Genomic DNA, 23686 nt, shown 5'->3' on the forward strand with positions numbered 1-23686 from the left:
ATATGTAAAAAAAAACTAAAAAAAAACTCGAGTAGGCATGAAAGTTTCGTGGAAAATTATGAGCAAAAAGTGTCTTGTTAAATTATTTTTAAAAAATCAAAAAGCAAAAAAATAAACTAAATTTATTTAAGTACATATGAAATACTGATAAATCTGTTCTTTTATTTGCATCGTTTATTTAAATTCGACTGGTTTATAAGCCACAAAGTACGCTTTTTGGTTTTCTTATTTTATTTTCCCTCGTATGTGGTAACACACAAATTTCTTTTAGCTTAAATTCATTCGAGAATAATATCCGTAAAGCTTCCTTTGTTCGCTTCATAAATAAGCATATTCATATGTCTCATCTGCAAGTTCCGGTAAAAAAAACTTTAAAAATTCATGTTTGTGATAACATATAGAAAAGATTTTGCTATAACGAGACGACAATTGATATTGCAGTAAAATTTTTATTCCAAGAATATAATTGAAAAGCTGGAAAATTCCAGTTTTACCAGTGCTTCATTTTTCTCAAACCAATGCTAAAGTAGTCACTCTAGGAAACAAGAGTCTGCGCAGCCAAGCGGTAGGAACATTAACTATATCATCTGTCCGTAATCTTTACCGACATATAAAAATAAAAATAGTACATAAATATTTCCACCAGAGGACGTGAACGAACTTTTCCTTGAGGGGAAAAAAAAAAAAAAATATCAATGCGCCAATTGAGTGTGTGTGTTTGTGTGCAACATTTGCACCCCAAAACATAAAGTTTATAAAAATAATTTGACTAAAATTTATAATTAAATTAACAAGTTTATTAATTTATTTATAAATCAGTTATACAAATTGTGTAATAATGGGTGTACCAGCATTTTTTCGCTGGCTTAGCCGCAAGTATCCAGCGGTTATTGTTGAATGCATTGAGCAAAAGGTAAGTCTTACAATTTTAAGGTTATGTTTTTTTTTTTTTTCTTGTAAACAACGCAATGAATCAAACAATGTATATTAATAAATTTAATTATATTAATTGTAAAATGTAGTCAATAACTGCTGATGATGTTACGGTGCCAATTAATTCAGTTGAACCGAATCCGAATGGTGTTGAATTTGATAATTTATATCTGGACATGAATGGTATAATACATCCTTGTACACATCCTGAAGACAAGTAAGTTTAATATATTTATAAAATAATAAATGACCATTATTTAAATGATTTTTTGCATTAATTTAATATAGGCCTGCTCCAAAAACTGAGGATGAAATGATGGAAGCAATATTTGAATGTATCGATAGATTATTTTGTATTGTACGTCCACGAAAAGTTTTGTATATGGCAATTGATGGTGTTGCACCACGTGCTAAAATGAATCAACAACGCTCAAGAAGATTTCGTGCATCAAAAGAAACATCTGAAAAACTCAATGAAATGGATCGTATACGTTCAGAGTTGGCATTGAAAGGTGCATTTTTACCACCAGAAAAACCAAAAGGTGATCATTTTGATAGTAATTGTATAACACCTGGTACTCCATTTATGGCAAGGCTATCAACATGCCTACATTATTATATTCATGAAAGGCTAAATAATGATCCAGGCTGGCGAGGTATTAAAGTTATATTGAGTGATGCAAATGTACCAGGTGAAGGTGAACATAAAATAATGGATTTTATACGTAAACAAAGAGCACAACCAGATCATGATCCAAATACACAACATGTATTATGTGGTGCTGATGCTGATTTAATTATGTTGGGTTTAGCAACACATGAACCAAATTTTACAATAATACGTGAAGAATTTAAACCAAATAAACCACGTCCATGTGATATATGTGGACAACTTGGTCATGAAATGAAAGATTGTACTGGTAGTGAACCAGATCAAAAAAAAGAAGATGCTGCATTTGGCTCAGAGTGTCAATTTATATTTGTACGTTTAAATGTATTACGTGAATATTTAGAAAGAGAATTAGAAATGCCAAATTTACCATTTAAATATGATTTTGAACGTGCAATTGATGATTGGGTATTTATGTGTTTTTTTGTTGGTAATGATTTTTTACCACATTTACCATCATTAGAAATACGTGAAGCAGCTATTGATAGACTTGTTAAATTATATAAAAGTACTGTTTATAAAACTGGTGGTTTTTTAACAGATAGTGGTGATGTTAATCTTGATAGAGTACAAATGATATTATCTGAACTTGGTGATATGGAAGATGAAATATTTAAAAAAAGACAACAAACTGAATTATCATTTAAACAACGTGAAAAAAATAAAAAACGTAGAACAGATGCTATTAGTAATTTTCAACCAAAATGGATACCAACTGGACAATTTGCACCAAATTTACTTGGTCAAGATATTAAACCAATACAAAATCCAAGATATGAAGCATATCAAATGCGTATGCAAGGAAGAGATTATAATACAAGTGCTGCTGAACGTTCTGTTAAAAACCTTGATAGTAAAAGTGCACTTGAATCAATGCTTGTTCCTGAAGGTACAACAAATTCTAGGAAAAGAAGTTTTAATGAAGTTGATACAGGAGTAGAAGAAGAAGAAGAAGATGATCAAGCACATGATGAAGTACGTTTATGGGAAGATGGTTTTAAAGATCGTTATTATGAATCAAAATTTGATGTATCAGCTGATAATTTACAATTTAGAAATAATGTTGCATTACAATATGTACGTGGTTTGTGTTGGGTATTAAGATATTATTATCAAGGTTGTGCATCATGGAAATGGTATTTTCCATATCATTATGCACCATTTGCTAGTGATTTTATAAATATTAGTGGTTTATCAACTGAATTTGAAAAAGATACAGTACCATTTCGTCCATTAGAACAATTAATGGGTGTATTTCCAGCAGCAAGTTCTGGACATGTACCATCACCATGGGCACCATTAATGAGTGATCCAAAATCAACAATTATTGATTTTTATCCAGAAGATTTTAAAATTGATTTAAATGGTAAAAAATTTGCATGGCAAGGAGTTGCATTATTACCATTTGTTGAAGAACAAAGATTATTTAAAGCACTTGAGCCATATTATAATGAATTAACTGAAGCTGAAAAAAAACGTAATGTTAGAGGTGATGATAGATTATATGTATCAACATCAAATAGTGGTTATAATTTTATAAAAGGTCTTTATACAAATAATATTGATTTTGATAAACAAACAGAAATATCAATTGATGGAATGCGTGGTACTGTATTAATTGCTGAAGATTGTGTTGGTGAAGGTGCAACATTACCATCACCAATAAAAGGAATACCAGTTCGTAATAATGCTGTTTATTGTGTTAGATATCGTGATCCAAAATTTGATAGTGGTTTTATATTCCCAGCTAAAAGATTAAAAGGTGTTAAAGAACCACCAAGAGTATTAAAACCACAAGATTTTGAACAAATGAATCGTGGTACTGATAATAGATGGTCACCAAGAATTGGATTTACTCAATCAAATCAAAAAGCATCACTTGGTGATGCTGGTCATCGTATGATTGGGTAATTTTATATTTTATATTCTAGTAACAAGTTTTAATCAATTTAATAAATTATTTATTTGATTTTTTTTTTCTTTTAGACATTATGCAAATTCCAATAGAAATCAAGGACAATCAGGACAATATTCACATGTTCCACCACCTCAAAATTCTTATCAACAACGCGGTAAGTTATTTATTGACATTTTTTAACATTTTTTTTTAAAACAAAACATAGATTATTTATTAATATTAACAACAAGTCAAAAGAATTGAGGAAAAAATTATCCAAGTATTTGCAAAATACATATTTGTAAAGGGCTGATAATTTTTTTATTTATTTCCTCAAGTGAATTTTATTCCCCTTATGTATTTTAACGTTATAAATCCGACAGTCAGTCAGTCACTCAGTCAATCGTTTGTTCGTTTCTTCATCGTGAGCTCCCTAAAATCTCTTGGATCAGTAGAATTAAAATGCATACAAATAAATAAGACCTTAGTCTGGGTATTTTATGATTTGAATCAATGCCAATAATGTTTTTAAGTGTCTCACCATTGTTTTCAATGCTCATTGGGGAGGAAAAGGATTTCTTTAATCACCCCTCAATTGTCGAACTTTTTTTTTATTTCTTTCTCATTTTAACGGGTCAGTGATTGTAATCGTAAAAAAAAAAAAATCATAACTTGATCATTATATTAAAATGAAGATTCTAAAATGACAATTTATTTAAAAAATTCATTAAACTCATTAAAAAAAAAATGTGTTTTACAAAATATATAGAAGTTTTTCGTTTAATTATTAGTAAATTTTATAAAACAAAAACAAATTAATTGAGCATTGTTTATTGAAGTTTGACAAGAAGATATTCACATGGCATAACAGCAGGAATTATTATAGGGGGTCAAATAAAATATTTTACTGTACAGAGAGGAGGTGAAGTCAAATTTTAAATTAGTTCCAAGGGTAGTTGATCACGTAGCGCGTGACTCCAAGCGTTTTGTTGTTTGACACGTCGATTCAAAAACCTATATGTACTCACTATCTCGGCTTGATTTTGGTCTTCAAAATTTTATCCCAATTATAAAATTCAATTCACATTTTTAATTATCCAATTAGTTAAATATTATAAAAAATTATTCTGGCAATGTGCCTTTAATATATATAAAAATTTTTCTCTTGTTTTTTTTCATTGTCCTTGATAATCTCTTATGCTTTTTCTCCAAAAAAATAAAATAAAGAAAATATCATTAAATTAATTTAATTTATCATAAATAAAATAGCTCAAGAGTTTATGTCAAAGTACACAATATTTATATTTTATTTTGTGTATTCATTTACGTATGACAGGTGAAGATTCTTTGTTAAATAAAATATAAAAAAAAAAAAAAAATTATATAAACATTTTTATCAGGGTGAATATTTTCATAGCCAATGGTTGGATAGTATAGTAGTAATTTTTTGTCATTACTATATTATTTTATAGCTAGCAATGTATATATTCATTCAGTATATATATATACATCTGGTTTCGAGCAGGTTCCATACTCGTCAGTGCTCCCGGGTTCATTTGAAACGAGACTTCGAGTGGAATGCAAACACTTAAATGTCTAGGACTCGAGCCGTGGTGTTCGCAAGCAAGACGAGCCACTGGTCTCTCTTCTCATATCATTCAATGTGTGTATATATGTGTCTTGCTACCGATGCGCAATGACCCCCCTTTTTTTTTATTTACCCCCTTATACACTCTCTCATTTTGTCCCCTTATATATTTTACGACCTCCCAAACATTTCAAACTTTCTATATGGTTTTTTTTTTATTTGTTTAATTTTTTTTCTCTTTTTCTCTTTCGATAAATCAAACAAGCTCATAAAAAATTGCTGATGTCATTACTTGAGTAATTGTCATAAATGCTGATTAATATTTCAATTATAATAGATCAAATTTTTCAGCTGATAGAACACCTTTTTTTTATGTTGAAAATAAAATGTATATATTAGTTTTTAAATAAGTGTTGCTACGTGTTTTTTATATACATATATTTCTTGGTAGAAATTAAAAAAAAAATACAGGGAATTTTATTTTGCTAATGAGGCAAAGCGTAATTAGTGAAACTGTCGACTACCAAAAGCACTCAACAGTGCAGAGATATATAAAAAAAAAATGTAAAATTATACTCATGTGATGGGATCTTTCTGCTGTACTTGAAACTCTTGTCTTTATTTTTGCATCAACTCTTGAAATTATTATTTTTTATTATTATATAAAAAATATGTTTTTTAGTTTTATTTAAAAGAAAAAAAAAAGGGGGTGTTATTATTTTATTTATTGAGAGGGGTGTTGGTATCTGATCTGTTGATATTATCAAAAAGAAAGATCAGTGAAAAGCAAGGCATATGACACTGACGTCCGTCAAAACCACACTTGCGGTGGCTAATTTTCCAAGCATTGAGCATCATTGAATTCCATTGTGCTTTAAATCGTTTCACATCCACAATAAACTCATACTCTTAAATCAAAATATTGTATTATATTTTCTCTATTGTGATTTAGTTAACTCATCAGTCATACATAATTAATTTTTTTAAATAATATATATTTTCTTTTTCATTTTATTGGTCTATTTTATTAGGAGAGAAAATCAATTTACCTAACTAGCCAATTTCGGTAATTTTATTTTCCATGTATTTGGCTTTCAAGAGGCTCTTTTTTTTCGTAAATCTATTTATATGTAGTAGCCAATTTTTTTTTTTTGGACACTTGGGATACATATAAAGTTGAAAAAAAAAATTGAACATTACGAATTTATTGTTGAGACCAAATTGACAATTTTTTTCTTGCTCCTATTTTATTATGAGATTAATGAAATGTTTAAAAAAATATTTAATATAGTTTATTATTAATTTAAAATTTCACTTGAACTAATTTTTATAGTTTTTTGAATTTTTTAATATCTTAAATATTTATAACAAAAAATTAACTGAAAAATAAACTTTAAAATTAAATTAACAGTCATTTAAAAAACAGTACACATAAATTTATAAAATTATATAATTTCTATTAAAAATAATAGAAAGTTATACAAATAGAAAATTTATATAGAGAAATTTATTCAACAAAAAAATTCTAGTTACAATATTATGTAAAGAAAAAAATCATGCAATTATATAATATGGGACATGAAAAATGATTATTTCATACAAAAAGAAAATCAAAATTATTTCTATTAGCAAAATTTAATGGAACAAAAATACATAAAAATTATGTAACAACAAGGTCTTTTGATCTTTCTTTATATTCTGTCGACATCCTGAAAAAAAAAATAGATAAATAATTGAATGAAGACCATATTGAGTAAAGAAAATTACCTTTAAAATAAATTTTATTATTAAAAAAAAAAAAAGCGTAGTAATAGCACGGAATGCCGTTCTTTTTTTTAGGCATAATAAATATCTTGATGGTAGTAAATGGAGCGTATTTCCGTGATGCTAAGGGTATCCTTAAAAGTAATGTAAGGTCCTCAATGTTTTGTTTGGCTATCGGTCCTTTTCACCTGTGCTCTATCGCCTGTATTTTTATATATTATTTATTTTTTCATTCCTCATCCAATTCATTCATTCAATCTTCAAAGTAAATCACGGTTCTTGTTCCTGCCTTTTCTCGATGTATTTTTTTATTTATTTTTTATTTTTTCTAAACCACCAAGAATTGATATGGAAAAAAAAGGAAAAAATAAAATAATATTCACAAGAATTATATTATTCTTTTGCCAATTAAACTGTTCAACTAGCCTCATATATAAATGAAAGGAATTTTTTTTTTTTATTATTATTTGTTGAAAATCAAGTTGAAGTTAGGATTAAAAGAGGTAAAGGTTTTAAATGGAAGAAGAGCAAAAAGACTAGGGATAAAAAAAAATATGTATATATAAAGAGAAAAAAAAAAGATGTTGAGTACACAGCAGCAGCAGGTACAAGTTTGATCTAAATGACAAATATCTGATGTATTAAAAAAGAATTTTATGATGTATGAGATAAAAAAAAAAAAAGCCTAAACATTCAGTTTTAAAATTTACGAAAATACGAAGTAAAAAAGTCATGGAGATTATGAACAATATATTGTGAAATTGCTGTAGAAATATCAGATTTCGTTACAGAAAAATAGAGTCAGCTAATCCAGCTTGTCTACTTCTCCATAAGTATATGATATAACTTCAAAAAAAAAATTCTTCTTATAAGCATTACGATTCTATGAAATTTTATCAAGAAACTCATTCAAATTTCATTTCTATTTTTTATTGATAAAGACTTTTTTTTTTTTTCTTCCTTATTTTTTTTCTATTTAATTTCTTGGTTTTTTTTTTTATTTTTTCTATTGACGTGTGTTGCAGTGGTGCAAGAAAAACCACAATGATTTGTTGAATATCGGTACAGGTCGTTGAATTTTAATAGTAAATATCAAAACCACATAATATATAAATCCGACAGATTGAAGAATTTTGAACAAATAAAAAATGAAAAAAAAAAAAACTAGTAGTCGCGAGGATATAGAAAAAAAAAAAAAAATACGCGACCGAGTGTGTAATGTTCCACCTCATTTAAACATTGAGTGAAGAATACGTGATTGTTGAAGAACTCTTCTTTTGCTTTCTTTTGTATTCATCATTGTACTTGTACTGGATCATCCCTTAAATCGGATTTTCACTCGTGCATCGGAATGGACCCTTGCTTTAATCATTTTCAACAATCAAAACGTTGGACCTTTTTTTTTTAAATTTATTTTTTTAACCACGCAATTGTATTGTGTCTTGTCAGTATTCAAACTGCTTGACTAAAAAACAAAATTAATAAATAAAATAAATGTCGTATTTTTAGTTGAAAAATTTTTTAAAATATTAAAAATTTTTTGAGCTTGATAGAGAATTATCCGAGAAAATTTGACAATAGAATTTTTTTTTTTTTTTAATTAATCAATTAAGTAGTTTCAAATTAATTATACTTTGAGGATATTTTATATTTGTTTTTAAACATTTGGGTAGTAACAATTAATAAAGTTGAAATTATATTTATACAATTAATTTATAATTGATGTGTCAATATGGATTTTGACGTATAAATGCAAGGCCATCTTTTTTTATTCGCTGTTATTGACATTAGAGATAAAAAAAATTATACAAGTGTTTAACAATTTTTATCAGATTTTAAAGAATATTATTTTATGGATTTATATTGATGTTATATCAAATTTTTAAAAATACTGATGGTTAAATTGATACACAATATAATTCTAATAAAATTAAAATTGAAATTGAAATTACAACAATGAAATTGACTTACGAAATTAATTTGAACTGAAATTATTATTTTAACAACAATATCATTATTTTATTGACCTAATATTTCACCTGTTGCCTTAATCTCTATTTTATTTATTTGAAAAAATTTTCCAATACTTCTATGATGAATAGAAATGTGACTAAAAATTACCATGAATCACTTTTGTCAAACTTGACACCAACTCAAGTTTAAATACTTAAAAAAAATTTAAAAAAAAAAAAAAAAAATAGTTTATTTATAGAATTAGGTTGTTGATTGTTGTAAATTGTTGAAAAAAAAAAACCAAAAAAATATTGGAGATGCGGGGGATCGAACCCCGGGCCTTTCACATGCAAAGCGAACGCTCTACCACTGAGCTACATCCCCGAGTTAATATCTGACTGCTCAGTAAATTTGTTGATGAACTTGTACCATCGATTATCTTAAGTTTTCGGCTTTTACTTGCAAGACCGGTTGAACAACCGATTTTTAAACAGTTTCTGTAACCGGCAGAACATCAATACGGGGATGTAGCTCAGTGGTAGAGCGTTCGCTTTGCATGTGAAAGGCCCGGGGTTCGATCCCCCGCATCTCCAATTTTTTTTGCTCTCAAAAGCTTTTCTAATATTTTTCTAGGATCCTTTACTATAGTATACAGAAATTTTATACATAGAGTTCCTATAATATCATTTTGAATATAGGCCATGAAAATTCTTCATAGAATTCTTTCATACATAAGCTGCTGATAAGATTCCCCCCGTATCTTATATGCAAATAAGCCCCAAAATTGTAGAAGAATATTCATAGGACTATCCTGTAAAGCTCTATTGGAGGAAAGCTTCATAGAATTTTTTGTACGTTAATTAGTCCATATACGAATTGAGATATTTGAATCAAAAACAGTAGAAATATCCTGAGACCAACTTTTAGATGCGTTTTTTAGACCTGGAGGTCCTAGATTCCTTTGTTTTTTCTCATGTTGCTTGAAGAGTAAAATTCTACAAGGTATAACGAAGCTATAAAAACGAATTTCAAGTCTTCAGATCCTCCCTTCAGAACGTGAAGGTTATAAAAACATTGTTGTGCACTGATTACAGCACTTGGAAGCCAATACAGAACAATTTAAATTCGATTATTTCAATTCATTTATTTCAGCAGCTTTATTTGGTTGGTCTCCAAAATTCAGGGGATGTAGCTCAGTGGTAGAGCGTTCGCTTTGCATGTGAAAGGCCCGGGGTTCGATCCCCCGCATCTCCAATATTTTTTTAGTTTTTTTTTTTTAAATATAAAAATTTTACTTTTAAATTACAAAAACGAACAGTTTACGATTTTTTAAAATTTATTTTAATCAAATCTCTTATATTTTTAAGAATATAAAGTTTAATACAATATAAAATATTTCAATTCATAATTCAAACGTAATTTTTTCATCAGATAATTAATTAGTGTAAAAAAAATATAATACAAATTAATATTTATAAAAGCCAAATGCTTTTTTTATTTATTTTTTTCCAACAAGTTAATAAATATGTATTTTTCAAATACAATAAAATATAAAAATAAAATAAACAAAAAAAATGATGATTTGGTAAAATATCTTTGCAAAAAAAAGATCATATTACTTGTTTATTTTGACGTACCTGTTTAGGGTGCTAGAAATCCGATGAATCCCATATTCTTCAGACATTTTTTTTTTAACCAAACAATTCATATAGGTATTTTATTGACCTATGTTGAAACCGCACAATACCTTTAAATTCATCCTGTATCGTCTTACATCGTTTTAGACATTGATTTTTCAACGTGTCATTTCCTGTGTTATAGATATTTGATTTTTTTTTTTTTTTTTGTGAATAGACTGTCAGAGTATATTTACCAAATTCCAAAGAAAATTAAAAGTCATTTTTCTTTATTTTAACTTGTATTTTATATCAGGTAAAATATATATTATTTTTTCTACTGATGATATTTCTCTGAATTTTTTTAATAAGAAAATATTTTTTTTCATGGCAAAAAATTCATGGAGTAACCTCTGAACTTTTTTTCGTAAAATAAATTTTTCTAAATCCTCTTATATTAATCGAAATTTTCAGAGAATTGATGGGTTTTTTTTTTTAAGGGTATAGCTTGACCACATATTTTTTGTTTTAATAAATTAATAAAACTTTGAGCTTTTGAAATAGCCATATACTGTTACGAAATTGTTCCCAAATCATTTAGCCAACGAAACGACAATATGAAGCTTTAAAATTTTATTTTTTAGTACAGATAATTAAGACAATAAAAAAAGAATGCTTTATGAAGACAATAAAATGAAAATTTTTTAAAAATAAAAACAAAAAAAGCTCGAGTAAAAAGTATATGTATTCCAAGTGTCCGCATGTGAGGGTTGAAAATCCCCTGGAGTGTATGAGCGTAATCAAAGAACAGCTTCGAAAAAATCAGGATGCACTTAAAAAGCACACGTACTTGGCAATAGAGAGGGCATTCAGTCAGACTCTGAAGTTTTTTAGTCAAAGCAAGAGCCTCTTGGGCGTCACTAACACCACCATATAATACTGATTCTTACACCTGTATATTTGGTACGTTTTTTATTTCAAAATTTATATCTATAGATGTATATATATGTGCATAAGGATTGTAAGTCAAAAGTCCCTCTCTCAAATTTTATTTTTTATATTTTTCCTCTCTCTATATATATATATGTTTGAGTGAACTCAGAGTCTATACAGGCCAACCAAGTACAACGCACACGATCGCGCACTGAAAAACCCTTCAGGTACCTTACCTAGAGACTTTGAGACTCAACAACGCTTTTCTTTTTTTTTTTTTCTTCTATTATGTCGCGTAGTTTTATTTATTTATTTATTTATTTTTTACTCTAATGACTTGTCAGCATTAGTATATATATATAAAAAGTGACGAAACACTGTTACTTACATACTATCATGAAAAACTAATTTACACACATAAAAAAATAAAAATGAAATGTTAAATTAACAGTTTTTTGTCCATTCAATTGTGGAATTGATTAAAAAAATAATTAAATATGTAAAAAAAAGTATTAAATGCTAACTTGAAATTTTTTTCAAATATTAATTTAACATTTTTGGGTTTTTTAAAACATTTTTTTCTCAAGCTTCAATCATATTTTAAAAATGTTAAATTTTTCTGCTTTTCTTTTGATATATTGACCAGTATATATATAAAATTGAACCACAATGGTTTTAAGTTTATTTAATATAAGCGCCATAGTTGGATCACCTCAAGAAATCGATACTCACACTCCAATTTTTCATTTTTTTTTTTAAATATTTCTATCTCGTTTAGTTAACCAGCATTGGTCCTTTACTTACTCATTTTCCTCTTCACATCCTGCTGCCTCTACCACCATCGTCGTTCATTCTCTTTTTCATTTTTTTTCTTTTTCTTTTCTCTTGCTTTCCCAGTGAATAGGGCTGAGGTATATATATGTAGGTACCTCCCCACTTGGCCCATGACGGCCTCCTGGAGGATCCTCAAGTACCCTCTCATAACCCTCCCTTTCGTGTGTATATATATACTGTGCTATATGGCAGTGAACCAGAGAGTAAAATGAGGAGGATAGGGGAATTTTCAACCCAACCATGAGCTCTGTCCAGCAGTCTCCATGCCAACACTCGCTCGATAAATTTATTGGTCGACAAAACGACGCAGTTGAACGGCGCGTATAACAAATTTTATTTACTTAATTTTTCATCACATAAATTTTCTATAAATTGCTATAATTATTTTTTAATTTAATAAATTAAATTTTAATTATTAATAATTTTTTTTAAATTATATTATATTGGTATTATTTTTTTGTAGCTTTTATTAAATATAATTTTTTTCTTTTTCGTTATAAATTGACTTTTGCGTTAGGTTTTATTTACTGCTTTAGATATAAAATTTGTGGGTCATATTTTTACGAGTATTTGATACTTGACAAACGCTTTTCTTGATGTTCCATATGACCAAAACTGTTTTGTAACCCTAGGCTATTGGTTATATATATCAACAGCCCTCTTACCACACACCATGGTCATTAAATACACTCGGAATTAGTTACACTACTTTTTGTCACCCCATTCAAAAACCTCCATACTTTATTATTATTTTTATTTAAATAAAATTTACAGTAATTTATATAGTTTTTATATTTTTTAAACTTGGTATGTTAATAGTTTACCTTCAATCTAATAAGACATTTTTTAATTATTTTAATTAATAATTTTATACACTTTTTGAAACACACCCCCTTGGGTTCCTTTTTTATTCTCTCAGTGCACTTTTAAAGATGAAATAATAAAAAAAAAAAAAAAAGCTCATACAATTTTTCCTCACGAAAAAATAAATTTCTTTACATGATACCTTGCTCATGAAACTTGAAACTTGCTTTGAATAGTACTCATGCATATATAAAAAAATTAAATTAAAAAGAAACAAATTAAGAAAAATTTCTTTGATCTAAAACTAGCTAAAATGTTTAAATTCATTTTTGATGATTAAAAAATTTAAAAATCATATTAAATACAAGTTTTATTTTTTATTAAAAATAATAATATTATTAATATTATTAATAATAATAATAAAATTTATTTAAAGCTGCTTATTTTTTCCATTCATTTATTTTTCATTAAATATAATAATAATTTTTCGTTTGGGGGGTCCATCATGGCATCATCCTGGATCCACTTTAACCGGTACATCTCAACTAACAATACACCTAAAAAAAAAATAATAATATATACATAAATAAATATTAGTCTAAACGTGTGAGTTAAAACAAACTTAAATAATATTTTAACTTGAAATTCAAATTTTCATTTAATATTTTTGAATCATTATTATTTATTGTACAATAATTAAATTTAAAAATTAACAAAATACATAACTTAAATTAATTTAAATTTAGATAATTCAATTATTTATAAACAAATAAAAATAATATAAACAAATGATAAATTATAATTAAGGAAAATATAATTTAAAAAAAAAAGAAATATAAAAAACATTTATAAAGAGAAATAAATAGAAAAAAAAAAAAAAAGTTTGTTGAAACAGGGCCCAATGACAGGGTGAATAGAAACGGGAAAATGTAATTTCAGTTGGAAACAAGCGTATATATATATAGAAATGAATATAGTAGAGAAAGATCGTAGTAAGCAGACGCCGACCCACATCGGGCCTCAAGTGTTTATATTGCTGACGCGGCAATCCAATCCCAATACCAATGGTATATACTTTTGTTGATAAAGGTTTTTAACCATACACAATATACACACATTTACATGCGTATATTATTATTATTATTGTTATTATTGTTTAAATGTATATTGTTGATGAATTCAAGAGAGTATATTTATAATTTTACTCAGTTTATAATATTTATTTAATTTTTAATTATTTATTTTGATATTATACAAAATTTATAAAATTATTTTGATATTATATACAGTTTATTAAATTAATAATTAATAAATATCAAAAAAAATCATAAACATAGTAAAGATAATAATAATAAACTAAATATATGCAAAAAAAAATTTTTTGAAAAAAAAAAATAAAATAATAAGTTGAAGGATTAAATAAATATTATAACTTTGATGGGTGATAGAACAATATGATGTACGGGGTCCATGACGAGGCAACAATTTTTGGTTGTTGTACGGGATGAAGAAAGTTTGGTCCGCGTGTGCATATCGTCCCGTTTGGGTGAGTCTTTATTATCATAAACGCAACAATAACGAGGGATGATCCGATGTGTAAACCCGTCAGGGAAAAAATACTATTTTTTCTTTCTCTGTTTAATATTTTTTTTTTTTGTTATTATTATTATTTTTTTTTTCTATCTGTATGTATATAATGCTTATGTTCATTGAGCGGGGGTGCAGAACTGTGTTGTAGGATTACACCGACCTTTCTATCCTCGTGAAATCCAACAGGGGGTTGTTATTTTTGCCCTCCTCGCGAGTCATGTTATATATATTATCGGTAAAAGGTGAAAATAAAAAAAATGATAAAATCATGTATATTTAGATTTATTTTGTTGTTTAATTATTGAATGATTTTATAGGATGAATTTAGATCAGTTGAATGTTGATGTTCGCAACTCAATCGAACGCGAACATTTAAAAATTGTAAATGTTTTTTTTTTTTTATGAAAGAGATCACACGAGTGTATATTTGTCATTTTAATTTATTAAAAATTATTAATTGATTTTGTAATTTGTAAATTAGACTAATCAAAATCAATTTATTTCATTTTTTTTCGAAATACTTAAATTTTATTTATGCTAAAGTGAAAAAACGACTCGTTAATTTCAATTATATTTGAGCATCACTCATATAAAAAAAAAAAGTTTATATAATAAACTAAAGCTTGTTTTACAGTTATTTAAAACTTATAAATATATTGAATAATGATTGAATGATAATATTTATTATTCGGATGAGAAATAAATTAAGAAGAAATGAAAATACAAAAAATAAAAATTAAAAAAAAAACAGTGTGGCATATTACAGTTAAAAATATGATGTGTGGTAGTGATGCTGCCTGACAAATTTGTTATTAGCTATGGACGCGTAATGCCTTCGTGTTATGACGTTTCTTGATGCTGACAAATATGTACCCCCACACTTTATAAATTTTTATATGAAGGTGACACGCGCCGGCACGCTCCTCATTCACCACTCAATATTGTATTGTTCCTGTTTGACATGACGACTTTAACTCCCACATATACTAAAACTCACGTACAATCATTACCTATTATTATTATTTATTTATTTTCCATAGTTTTTTTTTTTTTTAATGCATATTTATATTTTGATTATTTCATATATGATGCAGGATATTCAAGTGGATATCAAACAAGCACTGGTGCTGCAAGAGGATACAGTAGTCAATCGGGTGGTAATTTTGGCAATCGTTCACAACAAAATTACAATTCACAAGGTCCTCGAATGAATAATTATGGAAATAATTCTGGAGCACAAGGATATGGACAAGGTTATGGACAACAAAATTATCAACAAAGAAATCAACATGGAAATCAACAACAACGTAATAATCGTTATCAAAATTCTGGACAAAACAATCAAAGGGTAAATTTCATTTTTTTATATTTTTAATATATATTTATAAACAAATTGTAAATTTTGTTTTTATTTTTATTTTTTTACAGAATCAGCAATCAAATCGTTTTGGAAATAATCGTGGTGGTGGTAGTAGTGGTGGTGCAAGTGGTCTTTATCGAAACAGTTACTAATAGAAAAAAAAAGCAAAAATAATTATTTGACTATAGTACTATTGCAACTTGCTTAATTTCATATCAATTATTTTTCACATTTTTAGTTTAACGACAAATGCATTTTCATGAAAAACTATAAATTACAATTTTTATAATTATATTAAATAACGAAATAAATAAAATAATCATAATTAAATTCATTTGACGTAAATTTTTTTAAAATCACGATATTTGTAAAAAAAAAAAAACAATTGTAAATTAATAATTATTTTGTCAATGTGTAAATTTGTATTTAAATATATTGAATGCATTTACTTTTTTCATTTGTATTAATTACAAATTAAATATTATAATGAAATAAAATCGTATGATAATAATAAAAAATACGTTTTTAAAAAAATTCATTTTTTTTTTTTTTGGTAAAAATGAGTGATGGATAAAAATCGCGGTTGTAGTTTTGTTGAAGATGATGATGATGATGATGGTAGTGGTCTTGTGCGCACATCTGGTACAGTGTAGACAAGCAGTAGCAGTAGGAGCAAGCGTGCATTGAACCAGCGAGTGCCACTCGAGAAAACAATAGCGAGCATCGGGGGCTCTTGTTCTCTTCTACCACTCACCTTCCTTCCATCGTCACCATCAAATCCGGATTTCATTCTTCCGTTTTTATATACACGACTTTTTTTTTTCTTTTTTTTTTTTATATTGCTTTATATATATTTTACTTATAAAATATTCTTCTAATATACTCAAATAATATTTTTTAAATATATCCTCTTTTTCGTAAATAATTAATAAATATAAATTAATTATTTTGCAATTTTTAAATAATTTTAAAACCCGCATTTTAAAGCTCATATTAAAATTTAAAAAAAAAATAAAAACATTTAAAAAGATACTTCCGATAGCCCGCATGATATCTTTAGATGAAAAAAAAAAAAATAATATTTTCCCATCATTGATTTTATTATACACGACAGGTAAAAGTGTCATAAAATACTTGAAAAAAAATTTGTAACTAAATATTATAAGTACATATAAAAATAAAACAAAAAAAAAATATATGTATTTTTTTTTTTTTTTTAAATAAACATAAAGAAAATAATAGAAATTTTTTTAAAATAAAATTTGTTTAAAAGTACAGTTACCCATTTAAATTGAGATTTATTTTTTGTTATAAAAATAAATATGAATTATATATATACATACGTATATGTAAAACACAAAAGAATGTATGTACTGAGATTTTTACTGAGTGGGTGTATGAAATGAGCGTGAATATATGCTGTGTGGTATCTTGAATTTGGTCCTTATTCTGATGAAATAAAGCGTTATCCGCGACGGGGATCTACCCCCATTTATAGATGTTATATCTATATGTTGAAAATAAAATTCTGTGGTATATATTTGGTCTGTCTCGCCCTTTGCTATATACCTCAAACCACTCAACCTCTTTGCTCAATAGAAATAAAATTTATATATATTCAATATCTAAAATAATTTTTTTTTACATTTTTTTTTTTATTTCACATCATAATGGTATTATAAAAATCAAATATTTTATTTAACAAATGATGAATTTTCAATTTTTTTAAGATAATATCCATCTACAAAAATATTATAAGTAAAAAGAAAAGAGTTGAAGTTGACGATAATTCAGAGTTAAACCTGAATGAAAAGCCACCCTTGTATTTCGTGACCGCACACAACAGGGGGTCACAATCAACCCCTCAAAACTTCAGTGGTACTGGTGGCCAAGGGTTCAAAGTATGTACCTAGATGGGCTTATATCATCTCATGCGTACATTATAATCATCATTCATCAAATACCATCCGTTTTTATTTTTAAATAATTATTATGAGAATCAAATTGCTACACTTAATAATTGTACATTTATATTTTTATCTTTTTACATAAAAAACAATAACAATTATTTTGTAATAATTTTTTTCTTTTAATTTTTATTTCTTGTAAAGCTAGCGACTTTTAAAATGACTAAGATGAAAATAATTAAATATTGCTAAATCAGCTTGCATTTAAATTAACTTATGCATAAAAAATTATAATTTTTTGATAACACACTTAAAAGTGAGTGAACTGCAGTGTACACTCATATTGAGTAGATAAATGACATTAATATTTCCACTTAAACATTAAAAATGTAAAATATAAAAATCGATGATTCTTTTAATTTGTTCTGAGAGTAAATGAGATACGTTAATCAATAAAAAAAAAAAAAAAAATGTTAACGATGCACAAGTATCATATATATACGCAAAAAAAAAATAAATATATTTTCAACGTCATGAATCTTCAAGTACCTCATATTATAAATGTGAGCGAGGGTGTGTAAATTTTTCGTTGAATAAAATAAAAAAAGAAAAAAGTTGAAAAATAAAGAAATTGATTTATAATATAGTAAAAGGAAAAAGGCACGTGCATTTTAGACATTGCGTGAAATACAGTAAAGGTCTTCTTCTTTTGTTTAACATCAGTTGAGATGGATCAAGTAGAATTATATGATAATAATAATATTTAGCTGGATGAACCATCGTTGAGTGGACGAGAAGGACTCTTTGAGGTGCTCTTGTATGAAAAATAAAATATTTTAAAAATTCAGATGCATGCAGTCGTGTGTTTTTGCATATGATATTGTAATTTTCAAAAATTTAGGATTCATTTGTTTATATGCTTCATATCAAGGTCACTGTTTTTTTGCAAATTTTCATTTTGGTGTTTTTAAATTTAAATTGTTTTTGAAAAGAATTAAAATAAATCAAGAGCTTGTTGATTGTTTTTTAAAAAAGCTTATGTTTTATAATTATTATACTTTAACGAAAATAAACTCACGAGTTTTTTATGTTTTTTTTTTGTAAATTTAATTACGAGTGGCTAGTTGTTGAGAGATCAAGTGACACCATGATTTTAATCAAATCAAATTTAATTGATGATTTAATTGAATTAATACATTCATGGTTTATAATTGATTTTAAATCTCGTATCAAATTTTTTGCAGTAAATTTTATGAATCTGTTAATAAAATTCTGTGTATTATTTTTAGAATCTTTGAGACTCATAGATCATAAAGCTGAAATTTTATTTAATTTTCAAACAAAAACAAATTTTTCTACGTCAAGTTGAATCATCATAGACTCGAGGAATATATTTATTTAATAACTTTAAATTACACAAAACAAAAAAGCTCCTAATCCGTATAGATTCAAGTCTTTCAACTATTACTAATTAAACATAATTTTATAAATAAAGAAAAAAACCGTAATTTACAGTCAGAATTTGCTTCTAATAATTCAACAAATCAAGCATGTTTTGAATGATTTTTTTCATCATTAAAAATCCCAAAAAAACAATGCAATTATACATGAAATTTTCGATAAGCTTTTTTCACTTTTCTATTCACAGAAATTTCCGTTGATAAGCCAACAATTATATGTAATCTTTGTCTTGCCGAAAAAAGGTAATTAAATTACACAAAAATAATAAATATATTTATAATTTTTCGGAAATTCAGCGTAGTCTACTCGACGTGTTAAATCTAGACTTTAAAAAAATATAGGCTTACTTTGTGTCCAGTATAAAATTCATTTAAAAATAAAAAAATTGTTGGATTGAAATGTCAAGTATATATCCAAGTATACTCTTATACACATTCTTATATATTCATTTTTTATTATTTTTTTTCTTCATGTCTCTTTTCATTTTCTTTCATCAAAATACTCTTTTTATTTTAAATTTTTTTTTTATATTTCATTCTTTGTCAAGTTCTTTTAACTCTTTTTAGTTTTTTTCAAATATTTTTTCTCTTTTTTTTTTTCTTCCCTTCACTCTAATGGTATTGTCGACGACAATTTGATAAGTAGGTATTGCCATGTATATATTCGAGTGTCTTTTTCTCTCTTTATGTTTAAAAATGTATATGTGCATTGTATAAATATACTGCAGTAGGATCAAATCAAGATCAAACGAATGTGAATTTTAATATTCACCAATAAATTACACACTTTCAAATAACAGCCAAAAGAAAAATACCAAAACATTCAATATTTCAAAATTAGTATTTAGTATTTTTCATGAAAAATTTTCTAATATATACAATATTCATAATTATAATATTTTTTTCCTTTTAAATTTTCTAATTTTTATTTTTCGGATCATTCTTCTACATTGTCAGCGCATTTTTTTTTTTTTTTTTTAATTGTCTTTCAAGTATTTTTTCATTTTTTTTCGCTCGTGCTCAAGTGCACGACTAAGACACCCTTTTAACTTTTCATTGGGGTCTGTCAACCCTGAAATAAAGAAAGAAAATAATAATAATAATAATGAATATATAAAAATGAAAAAGAAAAAAAAATTCACAAATGTAAAATGAAGAAAAAAAAAAAAAGAAATGTAATTTGACTGGAGGCATCAAAGTTTCGAAATAAAGTAATAAAATGAAAAAAAAAACCTGATGTCAAATGAGATTGTATAAATGTCGTGAAATATGACCCCCTGGATGTATTCCCGCGCGGATCATCCGTCCGTTGATAATAGGTGTTTCATGTAGGTTGTAGATAATACATGAGTATGGCATATACCACCACAGTAGTTATTGACTGGGTAAGACAAGGTGTGTCACAACGGGGTGGGCAACAAAAATCAAAACTACACTGGTGTTCATATATATATATTTTTTTAGAATATATGACTGATTTTATAGACCCCCCCTTTTAAACACAAGACCCCCTGTCAATATGAATATCTTGACTCTCAAATGGCCAGTCTCGCGGAAATATCGATACTCTCGAGCGTTATGAAAATAATAGAAATACATTTTAAAGTAAGGACCCAACTAATACAAATAATTTTAGCATGGAAAAATTTTTATGTCATAAAGAAATTACGATAAACCTGGTGGGCAAGTACACCGTGTGTGGGAATGGGAATAAAATCATTTCAAGAATGAAATTTCAAGTACATTTTTTATTTCTTTCATTTATATTTGGCTAACTTTTGTGCATATATATTTTTTTTTTTTTAAGTTTTGCTTTCACAAGTGCACGCTCACCTTCTGGTCTCATTTATTTATTTTTTTTTTTAAACTTACTGTATGGTTGCTTTATCTACGTCAAGTGGCCAAATGCGATTTTTTTTTTTTTTTTATATATTTATTTATTACAAAAGACGCGAGAGAGCACAAAAATTTATAGGCCCCTACACCTTTGACATTGTTAATTTAAACAATGTCCCATCGTGTACACGCCAATTGATTGACGAGTGTAGGCTATTTTTTTTATTTAAGCTTAACAATAGTTTTTATTTGTATATGACATTTTTGATAGTTAACCGTTATTCGTAAAATTATTTAGATTTTTTTAAAATATATTTTTATGAAATTTTAAAAAAAATTTACTTTACATATTTTGTATGTAATTTATTAATAATATAATTGAGCTTTTTTTTATTATTAATGATTGATAAATTTAATGGAAAAATTGATATTTTAATATTATTTTTAATTTTTCTTTGTAATAAAAAATAAAATTTGTTGCAATTTGATTATAATATTATTTCTGGCACTAACTCAAATATTGCGCAAAAGCAAATCAAGCAATGTGGTTATCAACACGTTGAAAAAAAAAAATAATAAAAAAAATACATAGAGGAGGAGCTTTTGGGCGCGGTTTTGTTGAATCGTGATAGGCGGAGCTCAAAATCCCCCACTTGAACACATTGGACAAGCTTGAAATTTTCTACCTTCTCTCTCTCTTCACAACGAGCGAGTTTTGTAAATTGTATATGTGTATGTACATACATAGCTAAAATGTTTATATACATATATACCTGTAATGTATTTTATAAAGGTACTCTAAGTACTAGGCAGTTGATAATAAAAAAAAAAAAAGAAAAATATGATCCAATATGCGTGATAATGAGTCTGCATTCTATCTAACAATTATCTATAACAAAATACAATGAGAAAAAAAAATTCATTACTTATTTACTTTGTAAAAAAACCCACATTATAGAAAAAAAATTATTTTTTAATGTCATAAAATTTATTGATTTTAAAGCTTTATTATATGTTTTTTTTCACAAATAAAATATCAGATATTCAAATATATCGATTTTCATTAACCCTGATGTTTTTTTTTTTTTAATTTTTTTATTATTATATTTCAAAAGCTCTTATCAGGATTAAAATTATTTTCAATTTATATTTGCATATAAATATTTCAAATATTTATAAACTATTTTTGAATAAAAAAAAAAAGCTTTGTTTTATTTTTTTTAATGTTATTTGTTTTTTAAACAGTTGTCTTATATATAAAACAATAAAAGTAAAAGTTTCAAGTTGCATAGTAACTGTTGATGGGTAACTCAAGACACCCTGTTATATAAAATAAAAAATATATATTTTTTAGACCCTCATCTTGATGCGTTCATGTGTATATATGTGTATTTTGAGAATGCAGGTATTTTCTCGCATTAGTTGCCATGGTGACAGGCTGGTTTATCTACGGGGGTGAAATTGTATATATTATATAATTTGAACCAGGTGCGCGTGCAAAATCCGCTTTCCATCTCTTCACTGTTATATCACATGATTATTTTCATGTTCATATATATATATGCACTATGGACAAGCATTGCAATTACGTAAGGCACGTATCGTCGAGTGTCAATAACTCGAGTCATTATCCCTATTGGAATGCTTTTGATGATAAGCCCACAAATGACTATTTCGCATTATATTGAAACAGTATATCTATTGAGCTTTATATATCTATGTATACATAATGTGGATCGTTTAATATTCTGCATATTTGATTTTGAACTTTAACTTTACTCTTATAGATACATAAATTCTAAAAAAAGGATTAATTTATTTTTTTGTTTGTATAATAAGTTTTTATTCATATAGTTAATTTGTTTTAAGTATTTTAAATTATTTATTTGTGTATATTTTTTAACAGTAAATCAAACAGGATAATATATTTCATGATTTAAAAATTGAAGCTGTAAAATAATAAATATAACATCCTCTTGATATTTGAAATTTGTCAAAAAGGGGTTGTATATGGTTCCATTAGCATTTGAGACCATCATAAGAACTTGAATAACATTACCTATTCAACATCTAAGATCGCTTTAAACAACCCCATGATTTCGTCTTGGATATTCATAGACAGCATCAAAAAGGTGGCTATAGAATGTTTGTTAACGCCCTCTTATGAATTTACAACAAGCCAAAACAAATTTACAATAAAATATTTTATCAAATAATTTTTTAAAATCAAATTTTTTTTTATTATCTTCTTCATTGTCTTTTTTATTTCTTGAATTATCAAAAAAAATAAAAAAAAAAAACAAATTAAATTTCTTAAAAAACAATTATTCTATACACTGAGAAAAAAAATTTCCATGAATGAAAAAAAAGCTTGTTTGTTTAAAAAAAAAATATATAAATATTCCATCAGCTTTATTGCATCGGTAGCAATTTTTTTCATTTTTAATCATAAAAAATTTTTGTCAATAAATAATTTCTTTAGTACATGTCACGGACCTTGTATAGTAAAAAAATTATTTTTTAAATTTATATACAAATCTC

General features: G+C 26.4%; 1 protein-coding gene and 3 non-coding genes across 4 annotated transcripts; 3 read left to right on the forward strand and 1 right to left on the reverse strand.

Annotated features, from left to right (window-relative positions):
• Positions 1–702: 702 nt before the first annotated feature.
• On the forward strand, positions 703–16471 carry LOC122854800 (5'-3' exoribonuclease 2 homolog). Its single transcript, XM_044155781.1, has 6 exons — positions 703–913; positions 1023–1150; positions 1222–3510; positions 3590–3675; positions 15677–15930; positions 16011–16471. The coding sequence occupies exons 1-6, from the start codon at positions 839–841 to the stop codon at positions 16092–16094; spliced, it is 2916 nt and encodes a 971-aa protein (XP_044011716.1). The 5' UTR covers positions 703–838; the 3' UTR covers positions 16095–16471.
• Positions 9118–9189, reverse strand: Trnaa-ugc. Its single transcript has one exon. It is a non-coding gene; the product is annotated as a tRNA-Ala (tRNA).
• Trnaa-ugc lies at positions 9327–9398 on the forward strand. Its single transcript has one exon. It is a non-coding gene; the product is annotated as a tRNA-Ala (tRNA).
• On the forward strand, positions 9988–10059 carry Trnaa-ugc. The gene has a single exon. It is a non-coding gene; the product is annotated as a tRNA-Ala (tRNA).
• Positions 16472–23686: the final 7215 nt, after the last annotated feature.

Source organism: Aphidius gifuensis, linkage group LG4 (genome assembly GCF_014905175.1).
Source record: "Aphidius gifuensis isolate YNYX2018 linkage group LG4, ASM1490517v1, whole genome shotgun sequence".
NCBI classification, from domain to species: Eukaryota; Metazoa; Arthropoda; class Insecta; order Hymenoptera; family Braconidae; genus Aphidius; species Aphidius gifuensis.